The sequence below is a fragment of the Phytophthora parasitica genome (genome assembly GCF_000247585.1).
Source record: "Phytophthora parasitica INRA-310 unplaced genomic scaffold supercont2.15, whole genome shotgun sequence".
NCBI lineage: Eukaryota > Oomycota > Peronosporomycetes > Peronosporales > Peronosporaceae > Phytophthora > Phytophthora nicotianae.
In genome coordinates, this window is record NW_008649001.1 from 31858 (window position 1) to 47641 (window position 15784).

Sequence of the window (15784 nt, forward strand, 5' to 3'; positions counted from 1 at the left end):
ATCATGCAATGATGAGCGAGCGAATCCCGAGCCGGGATCCGCGATGCACTGTGTGTCAGAGTGGATCGCAACGTGATTTTGCAACCCCCACTCCACCACATACGCTCTACACTCACCTCCATACGGCTCCCGCACTTTCGGGAGGGAACATTGCGCCTGCACACGTTCGGGTGAAGCTACTACGTGCGATTTGTACCGTGTTGATCACATGCATACACGACTCAGTGTGCCGCACTTGGAGATGCCCGCGTGCACGACTCCATAGTTCTTGTGCGTAGGCGTTCAGAGCGGCCTCTGGTGAATCGAACTGGCGCTCAGGCAAACAAGGCGACTCCCATGTTTTCTACTCCAGTTTGTAATTGGTCCCATCTGGTGCGTACGAAAATACAGAACTTGATTCAAAGTTACACTGAAACTCCTTTGAGTAACCGTTGTCGACGTGTTCGCCTCCATCAGGCTGCTGTAACTACAACTGCTTATTGCCGCAAGACGAGGCGAAAAAGCTGAGATTCTTAGAGTGAACAGACTTTACGGCAGAGAGCCAGACACACTCGAAGGCAGCTATAATTGGAAATGCGGACATCGATGAGTGCAGACAAGGCTGATGTATGTTAATTGCATCTGGGTTGCTTTGTGTCACGTTCCTAAATGGAATTCGAATGGTTAAGCTTCTTCGTACTATATGATGGAGGGAAGGTTAAGAATTTGAACAGTAGAATGAGAACTAACAGGGATCCGTTGTTCTGCTCTTTGACTACGTTTTGTGTCGTCTTTGAACTCACCCGACTACGTTTTATAATACAAGATATTAGAGAGCTTTAGTTCTTGGAACAGCGAAACAGCAACAATCTGGATAAAATCTAAATAAATAACGGATAGATTACCCATAGATCTTTCAATACTTGGTTCCAATGGAATAACGAAAGATTGCGCTGTTCCACTGGATTATTTTTTTTACCAAAGGGGTAAAACCCTTTTACTGACAATCGTTGTTCCAAAACCTCGAGTCACTCCAGGAACTAAAGTTCTCTATTGTATTAAAAGTGCATGGGAGAACAACAGGTGCATATTGCTCTTTGCTCAGTTAATATGTCCCTCACTATTTTAATAATATTTTATATCTCGGAACCCTATCACGACTGATTGACAGTGGTCCTAAAATAATACTAAATTGCACCATAGCAGTTGTACTACTAGTATAGATAATATGCTACGGGTTGAGATTTACAGTATTACACAGATATTACTACAGTAGCATATTGCGTGCAATATTAGTACTATTCTAAAAGCATATTCTACTAGGAATACGCGAAGTCCCAGTAGCGCATTATCCACCAGTTCGAATTTTGGTTTAGAGATCTTTTGCACCAGTAGATCGACCATGTGTAAATTGAGGCGTTTAATTGAGAGCTTCCAGCACTTCCGATGCTCAACAGATCCGATGTTTAATGGGGGCAAATTTAGCGCTAAATATGCTTATTCAGTGTGTATGCATAGCGAAAATGAAGTCTAATATTATCTGCATATGCATAGTAACCGCAATGAAATTCTGAGTTATAGTAAGTAACTTCAGAAAAGCGAGCATGTATACAAGAAAACGCTACTGAGAGATTATATAAGCCTCAGATCCTATTAAGTTGAACTAGTTCAGTCTCCTTCCCTTTCGGCCAACCGAACGGTAACATGAGTCCACCTCCACTGTTGTGAATTCGAACGCGCTTAGTTTGTCTTGCTCGACCACAAAGAGTATCCCCAATGTCTTCACCTCAGCACTTTCCAGCGAATCAGACAGAATCTTCAGCCATCCGAGAAATTGATGAATGCGAAAAGAATGCTTGTGGACACTCGTCATATGCACCAAACGCTCGTGCTGAGTACGTTTACTCACCATCAAAGCAGCGTATGCACCTTGGTTCCATTTTTTAGGCGTAATCCAAACGGGGTGAGCAGAAGAAAGCGCGGGTACTCCATCCAAAATCACAACAACTGATTGCCTCCACGAACAAAGCTTATTCTTGGCGCATCAACAAGAATGAGTACGCCATGTCGAAGACTTGCGACGAACACCATCTTCATTATCCATTCATTCAATGCTGGGTTTAAATTGTCACGATCGTCGACATGAACTTCTTGATGAACCGCATAATATAGCAACTGTTGTAGCAGCATACTGATTGATCAACGGCGATACAGTACCTTCCCAATCTAACATCTTAAACATCGCGTAGAGTCGATGATACCAAGCGGTGAACGGTGCCCGTCAGTAGAAAGAGTCGCAACATAACATCTGATTCGGAGTCCACAGCCCGGCAAAGTCTGTTTTCGACGTCGGTAGTCGTAAAGTCAAACACGTAACGACATGATGCACCAGCATAGCGATACTTCGACTCTACCATTTCCTCAGGGGACCCAGGTCCGTATACGCTACCTGGAGCATCCAGCAAAGCCACCTTACCCATACAAAAATTTCATCGCATCAAGGTATTCATTCAAGTCTCACGGCCACACCTCGAATTCCATGGCGCGCATCCGGATATCCGTTCCCTCTTGAGCTTTACCACGAGAAGCTACCGAACACACAAACGCGAGCCACTGCTTGACAAGATCTCTCTTCAACCATCGGTGAAACTTGATGGTCAGATTAGTGAAGGGGTCTGCAGCTGTCCAGCCATCAACGAGCAGCAGATGCTTCTTGGTCTTATCGATCTGCAAAACATCATCCACGTCCGCAACTTTAATGGTTCGAGTCTTTCTTTCTTCGCCGACAAGACGCACTCATTCTAGATCCGTGTCCTTCTCCACATGTTGATAGTGAATCCACGTCACTATCATTCACATCTGATCACAGGCGACGTGAAAACCATGACAGTGATTGAATTTCCAGTTCCGGCAGGGCCGAAAATCCAGCCCAAACGACTTTCGTTCAATCCCTTATCGCACAAGAACTCGAATCGGCGGTGGAATGTGGGCCTGCAGTAGAGCATCAAGCCAATGGGTAGAAATCCGGACTCGTCCATATCCTCTTTCTCCAGCAAGGAGTACAGTGAGCTCGAGTCAGAAGCGTGTGACCCTCACAGAGTCGATCGCCACTCCAGGCGCTGCTTCTTATTGGCCACCGCAGCTTCTGGGAGTTCCACCAACACGTGAATTTCTTCTTCTCAGGGCTAGGCAAGCAACTCCGCTTTAGTAGGCTTCGACAAGGAAAGCATCTTGTCACAACCAGTGACAATGCCGCCTTGCAAAAACATTTCCGTGCTGCAGTCGTGCTTCATGCATTTATTATTCTTTCCCTTCCGTCTTCCGCGCCAAGTGCAACGTCAATCCGCCCGGAGCGAATTTGTACCGGTGATCGTATCTTTACTTGTATCTTTTCCTGTAGAAGGAGGCCTCCTCCAGCGCCTCCACATCTGCATTGTGCTCGATCTCGTCGGAGAAGACACTCCTTTCGCCATACACACCGCAGCGCGCTTCATGTTTTTTTCGCGGATAGTTCTTGACTGAGAGAAACACAGAGTGTATTTTAGCCAATCCTATCCCACCATGGAATTATTTTATTTCTGACAAAGAAATTCACCAATTTTAGAAACTACTTATTATTAATAATACCAGTGAGTTCATTTTAATGACAGTGAACTCACTATTATGAAGTTTCATTTCCTATAATAAAAATATATACTTCATAAAAAGTTTATAGAAATAGTAACAATGTGCAAGTACATTTTCCTGAGAACCCCTTAAAGGTGAACCAACAAACAGCGCGGCTCAAAAGGCGATTAGTGAGTGTCAGCCAGCAGTTGATGAACCTGTAATCAAAGCAACAGCACCAGGGTTGTCGTCCGAGTGCTCCGCACTCGATCCTCAAACCACAGGAAATCGTTCTCGCCTGCGTCAGCTTGTGTTTACGAACCGCGTGCTACGCACACGGCCCAAATGTGCTTCCACTCCTGTGGTTTACATTACCACAGGAGTGGAAACACAACTTTCATTATCGAAAGCGAAAACGTCTAAGATCAGCAGTTCCCGACATACTCAGTACAGGTCCCGGGTTCGATCCCCGATGCTGGAGTAGAGCGGGGTCGATAGTGTACAGCACGAGAGCGGTAGAATAGCACAGACAGAATAAGCAAATCCACAGAACCTACGGATGAATTCCACAGAAATATCGGTATACCAGATAAGGGCCACTACTAAAAGCATACTGGGGTCATCTCCAGACCCCCGCATTAGAAAAAAACATGTTCTGGAGAGTGTTACGGGTCCGTTCGCAGGTGAGTTCGTCGCTGGGCCCGCCTACGCAAATACCGAGCGGCCCTGCTTCGCGGGCACCCCGCTCGGGTTTGCTTCTGCTACGCTCCTGACACCCGCTCACTACCGCCCTCTCTTAAAAGCACCTTTTTTCACAATCTGTGTTTTTCACGGATATGTCTGTGCGATTTTCTTTCCTTCGTACAGCACACGCTTGACATGGCATAACTAAATAAACGAGCCTTACTGATAGTACAGGTTTCATACTACCTAATCGATTCTCTTTCAGTCAGGGTCAGTACGGATCATTGAACCACCCGCAACGTGATCGATTGTGCTGCAGTGGCATCCACAGCCACTGACTTCCCTTCGACCTATGGTAGTTTGGAGCAAACGTACTCAATGCAAGTAGATATTCGAGATCTGAAAAGTAGGAGAGTTCTAATACGGTAGGTACTTCGAAGCTGGAGGCAAGACAACTCCAATGGCGAACGAAGTACAAGTGGAAAGGCTATGGCTGGAGCCGGTATTGCGAAATGCTCGCTTCCAGGATCGGAGGAGACAGTTCCGGATTGACCACGGGAAGCGGGAACTTGGCAGAATCGATTGATATTACCCCAGTTGTACAGCAAAAACAAGTTGATTAAATACAGCATATCATGCAATGATGAGAGAGCGAATCCCGAGCCGTGATCCGCGATCACACGAAGGTTCGTAAACCGTGCAATACGCCACTGAAATGTTACAGTATGGTATATTACTTCGACGTACGTGTACTTGAATCCGTACCTGCAGCAGCAATGCCCTTTCGACTGGGCTGTTCCCCGCTGTTCCGTCATTCCAGTTGGTGCGTTTTTCAACCAGCGTGCTGCGCTGCAAGGCAACTTGATCACTTGTCAATTCTCCACGGAGCTCTCCAACTGCCAAAGAATCCAACCGTCCAAATGAGAATCGCTACTCTCCTCGGTGTCGTCGCCGTTTTCCTTGCCGCAACGGAGGCCCAGAAAACGAAGGAGACGAAGGACGGGACACCGGCACCGACGCCGCTGGCGACAATGCCGGAGGCTCAACTGGACCCCACGATACAAGATACCACGCAAGAGGCTGCAACGCCATCGACGGATAAGAAGTCGGCCTCCAAAGAGCCTACGATCGCATACGACCAGGTGGAGCCGTTCGAGATGGCGCAGCCTTCCGATGCTACGGTGACTGAAAAGGCTGCCATCAAGTTCAGACCCAAGCTTCACGTCGTCAACGGGTGCCACCCGTACCCTGCCGTGAACGCTGCCGGTCAAGTCAGCAAGGGACTGCAGAAGGCCGATGCCACGGACGCCGAATGCAGTGGATCGAAGTTGGGCACGCAGGTCTATGGTCGTTCTGCCTGGTTCGGCAGGGTCTGGGCTATCATGTATGCCTGGTACTTCCCCGATGTCTCACCAGACTGGGAGCACGTCATCGTGTGGACTAACAACCCAAATGTCACGAACCAAGTCATCTTGGCTGTCACCACGTCGGATTCGACCGGCAAATACTCCTCTCAAGTGCCTCCTGACGCCAGCATGATAAGCGGCAAGAGCGTCAAGATCGCCTACAACAACAACGCGTTGGAGAGCACGACCAAGGAAGGTGGCGCCCAAAACCTCGTGTTGTGGCACCAACTGACCCCCGAAGCCCAGGAGGCGCTCAACGACGACCAAAGCTTCGGAGGCGTACAGGTCCCTGTGAACGACGATTACTTCTTGCTCAACCTTGGTAAAGCCTGGCCCTTCGAGTAAACGACATCAAAACGTAATCACACAAGGTACTCGTTGCCAAAAGGCCCGTTTTCAACCGAGACGCATGCAACGCATGCGTACCTTAAACATCGAAACATCGCAATTCAAAATACTTGACTATCATTGGCAGAATAATAGCCAGTCATGTTGTGTTCAAGTAGTTCTAGCCTGACACTATGTAAATCGCTACCAAACTACTGGTAATTAACGAGCCCTGCTGGTTTAATCGCGGAGGGGCATCTTGCGTAGGAGCCGTACGAAAAAAAATCGGTGGACAGGCTGCGGCGTTGGCGTGCAGCAGGGATGCATCGTCTCTCTCGCTCAGGTCCACTTGGAGATCTTTGGGGATACAGAGCCATTGTTGTTGCGATCTTGACTGTAAAACACTGCTACCTTGGAGGCAAAAGGGAGAGTAAAACTGTTTGGTTAGGGAAGGTCATTGATTAGCTAAAACTCGAACAAAACGTGCTGCCTATGGGCCGATTGCACAGCCCATCAAATCGCAAAGTGGTTGTTTAGCACGCATGCGTCCGAAAAACGCTTCGGTTGAGAACGGGCCTAGCCTTGACAGAATTTATTGGTCGTAATACAAAATCCAACTTACGACCATTCAATACATCCAATACAATCCAAAAGACACTTTATGTACACTAGTTAATACCATCCGGATAAATGCATCCGGATATTGGATGTCTTCTTGGCTTACGCGCAACTTTCCTTTGTGCAACTTTACTTCGTGCACTCTTCGTACAACCTTGTCTCCCACGTTTCGTACAACCTTCATACAACCTCATCTCCCCGCCACCTCAAACAAACCGCATTCACTCTTCCTTTTGCTTTGGCAAGAGAACAAAGCGGGGTTTTTATCTCGTTGTATCATGAGCGCTCCCATTGACGACCTGCTGTTCGGCGGTGACGACTCTGGAGATGAAGACGATATGAACAGTACGTGCGTCTGCGTCTCCTCTATCCGTTCGTCCCTTTCTCGCCTCTAACAACGCTCTGTCTGTCCTGAAACGCCCTTCATCGCACAGCCTCCATGCGCTCGTTCAGTGGCGTCCCACTCGCCGCTGCTGTAGCGCCCCCGGGGGGTCTATTAGCACCCGTATCGAAGCCGATCACGCCTCCCGCAGGCGCCACTCCCATCCGTCCACAGCCGCAGCCTCTAGCGCCCACTCCTGCGCCCGCTGTATCCGCCGTACCGGTCGCCACACCGGCCAAGCAGTCGCCCGGCTCGGGACAGCAAATGTTTCAGCAAATGTTCGCATTACTGAAGCAAATGTTACCTGTAGAGCAGTACGCGGCGCTGCACTCGGAGATGCGCAAGGGTAACGGCAACGACATTAAATCCATCGTGGATATTATCAAGCGGATCGCAGGCGACGCAATCTTCTCCAGTGTCATCCAGAAGATGGACTTAACACGGACTTTTCCCACCAATAATACGCCGGTAAGACAGCACGCGCATCAGGTATAACGTACACCTCGAAGCTGACTGTATGTACGATACTAGGGAACTTTTAACGCTGTTAAGCCGGAACCAGGAGCATCAGCGACCAATGCTGGAGCTATGGGCAGACCTATAGCGGCCAGGAGTGCAGTGACGACCACTGCGTCACCGAAAGTTACGGCTATTGCTCCGAACACGCGGCCTATTGCTGCTGCACCGCCGACTCTCGCTGCGGCGCCTGTGGCGATGCCGGCGTCGATTGCTGCGCAGATTACGAGGCCGACATCGATTCATCCATCAGCAGGGACAGTCAGCACGCCGCCAGCGAAGACTGGGGTGAAACCTGAGCCTGCAACCACAGCTACGACCACCGGAACCGCTACGACTACAACCACGTCGCCTCCTAATGCTGCGTCGGCGGTCGCTCAATCGAGGAATGAAGCGCTGGAGAAAATCATGTTTGCCAAGCGGTTGTTGTCCCATGCAGCCACGTGTTCGCTGGGCCACGGTGTTTGTCAGGTTAAGAAGTGTGACGATGTGCGTCGAGTGTTCAAGCACAGCTTGTCGTGTGGAGGAACGAACGGATGTTCGCACTGTGAGCAGCTTAAAGGACTGGTGAAGTACCACGCGAAGGAGTGTGCTGTGGGGATCACAGACCACTGCTCGATCCCGTTCTGCGATGGCTTAAGACGTACATATGCTCAGAATCAAGCGACGTTGGCAGCGAAGGCGAAGGCCGCGCAAGCTGCGGGTGTTAGACGCGGTGCAGGAAGCGATGACGACGACGACAACACGCCTTTGTCTTCTGCTGTGAAAGCCAAGAAGAACGCAAAGACCAAATCGCCGAAGAACGCGCCTCTGAAGCGTAAAGTGTCGAACGCGTCGCTCCCGAGGACGAACAGTTCGTCGCCCGGGCCTTCGACGGTGTCGACTCCTACCATCACGAGCGCTTCCACCCCTGCCAAACCTCAACAGAAGAACGTTACTGCCAATATGACCCAGGAATACGGTCGACTATTGCAGTTAATTCTTCACGTGGAAAAATGTACGACCGTGGCGTGTCCTGTTGGCGAAGAATGCGCCGAGTCGAAGGCCATCATGAAGCAGATGAGCTCTCCAAACCCACCGGTAGGCTCACCATCCGCTTCTGATGGATTTCAGTTGATTTCTAATGTTTTATGTTGCTAGGCTCGCGCTAAAACGTACAAGCAAGTGTACGGCCACTACAAGACCTGTCTGGCGAAGAATAATACTGCGAACTGCCCCATGTGTAAGATCGGGTTGTTACCGATACTTCCAGCCATACCAGCGCCATCACCGCCAGCCGTCAAGCCGTTTGTCCCGACTGTAAGCACTACCGCTCCATCTGTAACTTCGTCGCCTTCGGGAGCATTGAAACGTAACAGCACGGCCGTATCACCGACGCCACGTTCTCCTTTGAAGAAGCCTCGTACGAATTCCACCAGTCGCGGGAAAGCTACAGCTGCAGAGGTAGCAGCGCTGAGTGCGGCCGCGTCCGAATTGGTGAGTCAAGAACTCGCTCAAGCCAGCGTCGCAGATATCCGCAAAGAGGCTGATGTGTTGACACACACGAACATTGAGCTGGGCACGGAACGACGGATCATGATGGAAGGTGTGCGTCGTGTGCGTATGGCCGAGCAGTTGCCATGTAAGAAGGAAGAGTGGGTGGAGAAAGACTTATTTAATTCCGAGAAACTGCGCGCCCAGGTCAGCGAAGTCAGTAGGCGGTCAGGTGTCCAGCTTGGAGGCCAATCCAGCGACGTGATGGCGTATGCTCTCCATGTATACTTGAAGCAAGTGATTGAAGAAATGGTGGAGATCTCGAAACAGCGTGGTGACTCGCAAGCGCAGGCTCTAGACGCTTTACAGAAGACACAGAGGGCTGGAGGAGGCCACATGGAGCTCACGGCGACGGATATCTTACGTGTTAGCTGCGAAGACTCGTTCAATACTTTACGACAAGAAGATCTAGCGAGACGATCGCAGTTGTTGGAGGACGCTAAGCGCGAAGAACAGATCGAACGGGAACGTGCCAAGAAACGCAAGAAAGTGGACCGCAGTAAACTCAACCAGGACGAACGAGACGAAGCGGAGATGGACATAGAAGAACTCGCCGTGAAGGATCTGAAGGACCGATTGTTGCAGCAAGACAAGAGCGGCGTGGTCAAAGTGGATGGACGCGTCAATGAGAGCATCTCGGCGAGGTATGCGCCGCGCCAGATGGACAACCAAGTGACGATGGAAGATGCCAACTACTGGTTGTTGAGCCAGAAGCCATACATCCGTCCCAAGCTCTTTGTTCGTGCTGAGGCTGCGCGTATTGTGACCAAGTCGCTGCTCTGAGAGGTGTGACGATGGGGATGCAATAAATTAAAGAGCCTGAAGTGACTTGGCTTGTATTGCTGACTATTCGAAGCGCGAGTGGATCCGTACTTCGCCCTTCTTGGCGGCTTCGGGGATGTTGGCAGTGCGGAAGGCGTAGACATCCGACCCGATCATTGATGCGCCTACAGAAATAGGCAGAAACAGTTAAACACAAACACACTCTTTTTGTCATGTGTCAATGTTGTACCTGGAATAGCAGAGGAATCCGCGACGTAGATATCTTGTCCATCGTTACGCAGCTCTACGAAGTGGGTACGTTGCTTGACGCCCTTGGACTTGAGTCTGGGAGATGACGGCTGTAGTTTACCGGACGGGGTCATGGACATATCTACGCCCTTGTAGAGACCCTCCCCTGTCTCCACTGCAATTTGGTATGCGTGCCACGGGCATTTGATCGTCACTTTGCCGCCTAGTTCCTCGATGTCTCCATTTACCAGAGGTCCACCGTGATCTGTATAAAAATGACAAATTAGGTATGTGCGTCACCACCAGAACGCGCTCCCCCTCCGACTCACGATAGCAGGCTTGGTCCATGCAGAAAACCTGCCCGCGGATGTTGAGCAGCATGACACTGCGATGCGACGTCGGTAACTCGACGCATTTCTTAGAGCCTGACGGAAGCTCTGACAGCTTGCACACGAACTCGTACGTCAGCAATTCACTCGACATTGCACGCGTTTGGTAGGAAATGTGACTGAACTTTCGATAAATCGTACTTAGCAGCGTTTTGGTTACGCCCACAAAATGATTAGTCGTAGTGTTCTTCACTCAGTTGGCTTCAGTTTTATTTTTATTAGAATAGTTTAAGAATAAAACCTTGCGTTCTACGACCGTGAAAATCGTTCCAGTAGAGCACAAATCCATACCCTAGTACACTGTCAAACGGATCGTGAGGCGTTTGCAGCCTTCGGGGTCTCCATCATGGTGAAATCACCATCAAACGACTCTGAGCTGATCGACAACTCCTCGGATGCATCAGTCGTCGGCTCAGATGCCCCCGCCTTGTGTCGTGTGCTGTATTTCGAGAAGTGAGATCCTAATTTGACGAACGCACCGGATAGCACTGATGCCACAATGAGCGACATCACCCATACAAAGTACCCCGCGCCATCGATAACGTTGCCCATAACGGCACTGGAGAGACCAGTCGAGAAGTACCCGACAGCGTGCATAATGCCCGTAGCACCAGCTGCGATGTCTTGGGGTAGATCCGTAGGCACCGTATAACTCAGCAACGTGTAGTTACCCAGGATAAATACGCTTGAGAGGAATGTGAGAGCTCCGAGTACCACCACGCTGCACGTCGCACTAACGAAGTAGATGATTCCAAGTACGACAGCTTGAAGAAGTGAGAAGATGAAGATCGGCTTGATTCGGTCCGACTTGAAGACAGCATCACTGATCCAACCACAGAGGATACCACCAACGAATCCCCCAATAGTCCAGGCACCTCCGATGATAGCAGTGTCACTCGATGTAAGCGGTGCCGAACGCACATCGTCGAAGAAGGAGAGGAACCAATTGAGGAACCCGTCGCGAGCCCAGCAGAGGAAAAATAACGCAGAAAGGTATCCAAGAAAGGTGTAGCTCTTCAGAAGCTGCTTCATCTGCTGCTTAGGAGTGAGAACCTCCTCTTCCATCTTATCACCGCTTGACATGGCCTGGTGTGCGATCTGCGTCGGAAGACAGTTGGGTGGCATCGTATCGGCCGGTGTGCTCTTCACGAAAGCCAGAATTACGATCGACATTGTGAGCAGTGCACCGCCAGGAATGATGAACACGTAGGCCCAGCCCAATGACTCAATAATAGTGTGTCCGGTGCCCAGCGACAAGTAGTATCCGCTCGTTAACATGACGTTGAAGATCCCGGCAAACACTCCGCGTTCACTTGCCAAATACCAAGCGGCGTTGATCTTTACAACTGCACTAGTGCCAAAGCCTTGCATGAGCACGTTCGCCGCATAGAACAGGATGAAGAGGATCTGCTTTACAAGAAAGGATCCGTTACAGAGGAAGATCACACCGAGTGCTAAGTTACAGAGTGCTGCTCCAACACAGGCAACGATCATGCCGTTCCTCCCGCCGATGTGGTCGGTGATCTGCCCGGTGAATGGAGAGCTGATGGCGTATGCCCAGGACCCTGCGGAGAGGACCCTAATTAAGAGGGACACAGTGACATTAGCTCTTACTTAGAGTACACGAATATGAATACGAACACTGAACGATCAACCTACCAGCCCATGTAGACTGAAGAAAATCCAAGTTGATTGCGCACTGTCGAGACGTTTCCTGCAGCCACGTTATACCGGGCCATGTAGAATGCAGCATAGGCGATACCCATGGGAAACCAGTTCTGTAGTCGTCGCCATCTACACAACACAAAAATAATGAGCCAATTCCAAGGTTAGAAATGTACCCTGACTGTCTTACCGATAGCGCCTCGAGTGTAGCTTCCGCCCCTGAGGACTCAGTTCGACGTCGTACACAACACCGCAGCTCACAAACGCGAGGATCAGCAACGAAATGACGATTTGGGTATCCATGCTGAAAGTCGTTGGGCTTGCCCAAAACGAGGCAAAAAGGAGAGTGATCGAGTTCAAATGCTTCGCGTCTTGCGAGGGGTTGCATTCAATAGAGTTCCCTGCTAATGCGATGCAGCAATTTATATGAGCTCTCGCACTTCGTCCTCTTTCTGAGCAACTTTTCACAGCCATTGACTCGTTGAAGTGCCCAGAACAAGTTCGGAACCCACCCTGCGGACCAATCAGCGCTTTCGGAACCCCTGTGAACAGCCAATAAGCAGCGGTTGCCGGTTTCGCCAGTCATTACAAATGCTCACGGTGACAACCTCACCACGTCCGTTCTTGTACTTGTAGCATGCATCGTTATGTTTAATCGGTAAAGTGCTGGACATCCTCGTATTTTAAATATTGAGGGTCGATTCAACTTTCTCATCACAGCTTTATGAGGCTTGACACCGAGAAGATTGACGGTCCAAAGATAATGAGGTCTCATGAATGAGCGGGGCCTCAGCGGCTTCTTCAAGCGTTTTTCTCTGTGTGACAAGCAACTCGCACGCCATGGTAGTGGTCGAAAAGACAGCGTTTCGACCTGAATTGCCGTTGATTAATTCCAGACATGTCGTGTCTAGATAACGAGATCAAAGCATACGACACTCGCTGCGAAGAACTTCAATTGCAGTTTATTAGTGACAAAAATGTTCAAATAAAGAAGGAGCCTGTTGCTGCATCGTAAGCCATCGCGGTTGGAACGTCATGCGAAGCTTCTCGGCCAGATTAGCCGATTCAAGGCAAGCGTGTCCATTGACAGCCAGACACACGTTTAACGAGCTGAGTTGATCAATACTGTGTACTTTTATGCATCGGAAGAAAGTGTTGACTAACGCATTGTGAGCTAGTGCCATAGGCCTGGAGTACATTAAAATCTTCATAAAGCAAAGCTTTCTTCAACCAATCTGAAACTGAATTCGTCTTTATTTGTGATTTTGTGAATTCTATCAAAGCTAAAAATACTTTGATAGTACTATGCCATGAATATCGATTTTTCGATGAGATCACACACATCAATAACTGTGGCCGCTAGTGGTACGCATGTATTTCACGATCATCCCAGCCACATCACGGTAGACCACGTGCCCACCAATACAGTAAAGTAAGTGTATTGGTGACTGTTTTGACAACCATGATTTCTTTGTTGTGAAAAACAATAACAATATTGACGCAAATTCTTATTGCCCAATGCTTTCGAATACTTTACTATCACTTTCACAACAGCGGACGTCATTCTGTCGTACAAATTAGCCAAGCTCTTTAGCTCTGATAAACATATGTCTATATGTATCTATAAACATGTATAGTTTCCTCTGTTGGTATTACTAACCATTCTTTGGCGAGACTTTTAGAATCTGTAGAGACCAGAATTTTTGAAGTAGTAACCTGGTTCCGTATAATGAAACCATTTCAATGTAGCAAGACGCAAACGATACAGGTAGCCAACAGCACTACGACAGTCTCAGCTTAAGACCTGACATTTTGTCTGCATATAATTTATTGGGTGTTGCGATTTTTGAAAGCAACTAACCATTCACTTCTCACATGACATCAGAGCACTGTTATTGCGAAGTTAAATTACTTAGAGTTATCTAGTTTAAGCTAAATGAGGCAATATCGTGCGGTCAAGGTTGAAATACGCTTTTTGTAAGGACATCATAAATTGCTTGAAATTTAGTTCAGGGGCTCTCATTAAATATTTACCAATAATTGGGTCAATTTTTATTTTATTAGAATGGGTCGGTCCAATAATAAATATTCTTTTTTTTAGAATCAATAATTTATTGAATTGCAATATTTATTTCCGACCCTTGGTCTCATGTAGAGGCAGGAAGGGAAATTCAAGTGAACTGAACGTGAAACAAGTGTTTTCTCAGCTCACAAACCGCGCAGAACGTATCGGAGACTATACGTTGATGATGTCGCGCAAGTTTATTGCCGACTTCGGTTTCGGTGGTCGCCAGGTTTAGTGGAATATGTTTTATTTGCAATAAAGGAAATTGGTAGTGAATTAGGTATGAGAAGTCTCAAATTGATTTATAGAATGGTTCTCACAGGTCTCATGAGACTTGTGGGTTACCAATTTTTCTACCAAAACACTCTTTGTTTAACTTACTATAAAAATTCTTCTTTTTGAGTTTTGAATTTTGCGCTCTTTCCGCGCGAAAGGTTTAATCCGACTATCGCTACCACGTACAAGTAGCGCACTAGTATATGTGGAATGCGTGCTCCGGTTCAGTCCTGCGTCCAAAATCCTATACTTTAGAGCCCGACACGAACCAACCAATCTCATTGACATAAATTAGACGCATGCTATTAGTATTTTTAATTCTGACTAAGCGTCAAAGCTGAAGATAACGACTGCCACTTGGACTCCAATATAACGGTATGGCTCAAAAATCGTGCTACATGAATCCTGCAGAGTTAGTGCAACCAGTACGGTTCCACTTTGCAATTCACGCCAGCCGCAACAATCTGACTTATCAGCGAGAAACAAGAAGCATGCGCCTCCTCCGTCCTGCGCTGGCCATCATGGCCGTCCTGCTTGGTGTCAGCAATGGCATCACAGTCGCCGCCAGTAAGGTCGCTGAGAAAACCGTGATCGATCCCAATTCGATACAAACCACGGAAGATATTAGCTACCATATATCGACTCGCCAATTGTCTGATCACGACTTTGATGAGGAAAGAGCGCGTAGAATTGGTGGCGGGGACGCAATGGCAACAAATAATGATACACCAAGCAATCAGGTTTACGGGACCCACACTAGCATTGGGTTGATGAACTCGAATGGCGTCACTCACGACGGGGAATGCAATCGATTCACGAATTGGTGGAAGCGTCTCTTTAACAAGAGCATCAAGAAGTGTGATGAAGAAGACACTCGTCGGCTTCGCAGCTGAGCGCAGAGCTCGGGGCCTATCTCAAAATTCGCAAAGTCAAACCAACATAGAATTCGTGTTCACTTCACTTGCATCTTGGCTGATCTTGGCTTGTGTCTTCAGGACTACTTTGTACTTAGGTATTCAGCTGTTTAATATAGGACCTTCACTGTGATGCAGAACACAATTTTGTGTCTGGTTGTTCGCTGTCTTGACGTAGAGGGAAGGAATTTCCATATAAGTCGGAATTCTGACAATTGCGTGGAAATGTGGAGCATGAAGCACTTAGTTATCACCTCACCAAGGAAAACATAAATGCTTCAAAATATAGCATAGAGTAGATACCAAAAATACACGTGATGTGTTGTCATATCCGAAATGAAGATAAACTGGGCACTTGTAGTAAGAATGGATTGAACAACACCACTTGAGATGCTTTTATTGTTTGTGTAGTC

The 15784-nt window shown here is 48.3% G+C and overlaps 8 protein-coding genes across 12 annotated transcripts; 5 read left to right on the plus strand and 3 right to left on the minus strand.

Moving 5' to 3' along the window:
- Nucleotides 1–1755: 1755 nt before the first annotated feature.
- PPTG_22301 (hypothetical protein) lies at nucleotides 1756–1990 on the plus strand (the record flags this gene model as incomplete). The annotated part of the gene is made up of 2 exons (XM_008903337.1): nucleotides 1756–1874; nucleotides 1927–1990. The coding sequence occupies 2 exons, from the start codon at nucleotides 1756–1758 to the stop codon at nucleotides 1988–1990; spliced, it is 183 nt and encodes a 60-aa protein (XP_008901585.1).
- Nucleotides 1991–2213: 223 nt separating this feature from the next.
- Nucleotides 2214–2529, minus strand: PPTG_22302 (hypothetical protein; the record flags this gene model as incomplete). Its single annotated transcript, XM_008903338.1, has 2 exons — nucleotides 2214–2450; nucleotides 2509–2529. The coding sequence occupies 2 exons, from the start codon at nucleotides 2527–2529 to the stop codon at nucleotides 2214–2216; spliced, it is 258 nt and encodes an 85-aa protein (XP_008901586.1).
- Nucleotides 2530–5056: 2527 nt separating this feature from the next.
- PPTG_07991 (hypothetical protein) lies at nucleotides 5057–6188 on the plus strand. The gene has a single exon (XM_008902884.1). The coding sequence runs from the start codon at nucleotides 5190–5192 to the stop codon at nucleotides 6018–6020; it is 831 nt and encodes a 276-aa protein (XP_008901132.1). The 5' UTR covers nucleotides 5057–5189; the 3' UTR covers nucleotides 6021–6188.
- Nucleotides 6189–6819: 631 nt separating this feature from the next.
- On the plus strand, nucleotides 6820–10115 carry PPTG_07992 (hypothetical protein). Of its 4 annotated transcripts, XM_008902885.1 has the most exons (4): nucleotides 6820–6965; nucleotides 7055–7470; nucleotides 7534–8598; nucleotides 8659–10115. In XM_008902885.1, the coding sequence occupies exons 1-4, from the start codon at nucleotides 6899–6901 to the stop codon at nucleotides 9832–9834; spliced, it is 2724 nt and encodes a 907-aa protein (XP_008901133.1). In that variant the 5' UTR covers nucleotides 6820–6898; the 3' UTR covers nucleotides 9835–10115. The 4 variants fall into 4 exon arrangements, with proteins under 4 accessions (XP_008901133.1, XP_008901134.1, XP_008901136.1 ...); XM_008902886.1 differs by having other exon boundaries at nucleotides 6820–7470; XM_008902888.1 differs by having other exon boundaries at nucleotides 7055–8598.
- Nucleotides 9783–10581, minus strand: PPTG_07993. Of its 2 annotated transcripts, XM_008902889.1 has the most exons (3): nucleotides 10392–10581; nucleotides 10064–10327; nucleotides 9783–9998 (listed from the first exon to the last, which is right to left on the minus strand). In XM_008902889.1, exons 1-3 carry the CDS (start codon nucleotides 10543–10545, stop codon nucleotides 9898–9900), a joined length of 519 nt encoding a protein of 172 aa, XP_008901137.1. In that variant the 5' UTR covers nucleotides 10546–10581; the 3' UTR covers nucleotides 9783–9897. The 2 variants fall into 2 exon arrangements, with proteins under 2 accessions (XP_008901137.1, XP_008901138.1); XM_008902890.1 differs by having other exon boundaries at nucleotides 9783–10327.
- Nucleotides 10582–10645: 64 nt separating this feature from the next.
- PPTG_07994 (hypothetical protein) lies at nucleotides 10646–12419 on the minus strand (the record flags this gene model as incomplete). Its single annotated transcript, XM_008902891.1, has 3 exons — nucleotides 10646–12030; nucleotides 12111–12245; nucleotides 12307–12419. 3 exons carry the CDS (start codon nucleotides 12417–12419, stop codon nucleotides 10755–10757), a joined length of 1524 nt encoding a protein of 507 aa, XP_008901139.1. The 3' UTR covers nucleotides 10646–10754.
- A 1007-nt stretch (nucleotides 12420–13426) lies between these two features.
- Nucleotides 13427–14416, plus strand: PPTG_22303 (hypothetical protein; the record flags this gene model as incomplete). The annotated part of the gene is made up of 2 exons (XM_008903339.1): nucleotides 13427–13548; nucleotides 14272–14416. 2 exons carry the CDS (start codon nucleotides 13427–13429, stop codon nucleotides 14414–14416), a joined length of 267 nt encoding a protein of 88 aa, XP_008901587.1.
- A 562-nt stretch (nucleotides 14417–14978) lies between these two features.
- Nucleotides 14979–15350, plus strand: PPTG_07995 (hypothetical protein; the record flags this gene model as incomplete). The annotated part of the gene is made up of 1 exon (XM_008902892.1): nucleotides 14979–15350. One exon carries the CDS (start codon nucleotides 14979–14981, stop codon nucleotides 15348–15350), a length of 372 nt encoding a protein of 123 aa, XP_008901140.1.
- Nucleotides 15351–15784: the final 434 nt, after the last annotated feature.

Bases quoted from the DNA above. Each gene is read 5' to 3' on its own strand.
- PPTG_07993 (XM_008902889.1), bottom strand. From the start codon at position 10,545: ATGTCGAGTGAATTGCTGACGTACGAGTTCGTGTGCAAGCTGTCAGAG. The intron at 10,328-10,391 runs GTGAGTCGGAGG...ATTTTTATACAG, and splicing joins CATGGACCAAGCCTGCTATC to ATCACGGTGGACCTCTGGTA. The intron at 9,999-10,063 runs GTACAACATTGA...CTATTTCTGTAG, and splicing joins GGATTCCTCTGCTATTCCAG to GCGCATCAATGATCGGGTCG.
- PPTG_07991 (XM_008902884.1), top strand. From the start codon at position 5,190: ATGAGAATCGCTACTCTCCTCGGTGTCGTCGCCGTTTTCCTTGCCGCA.
- PPTG_07992 (XM_008902885.1), top strand. From the start codon at position 6,899: ATGAGCGCTCCCATTGACGACCTGCTGTTCGGCGGTGACGACTCTGGA. The intron at 7,471-7,533 runs GTAAGACAGCAC...GTACGATACTAG, and splicing joins TTCCCACCAATAATACGCCG to GGAACTTTTAACGCTGTTAA. The intron at 8,599-8,658 runs GTAGGCTCACCA...TTATGTTGCTAG, and splicing joins TGAGCTCTCCAAACCCACCG to GCTCGCGCTAAAACGTACAA.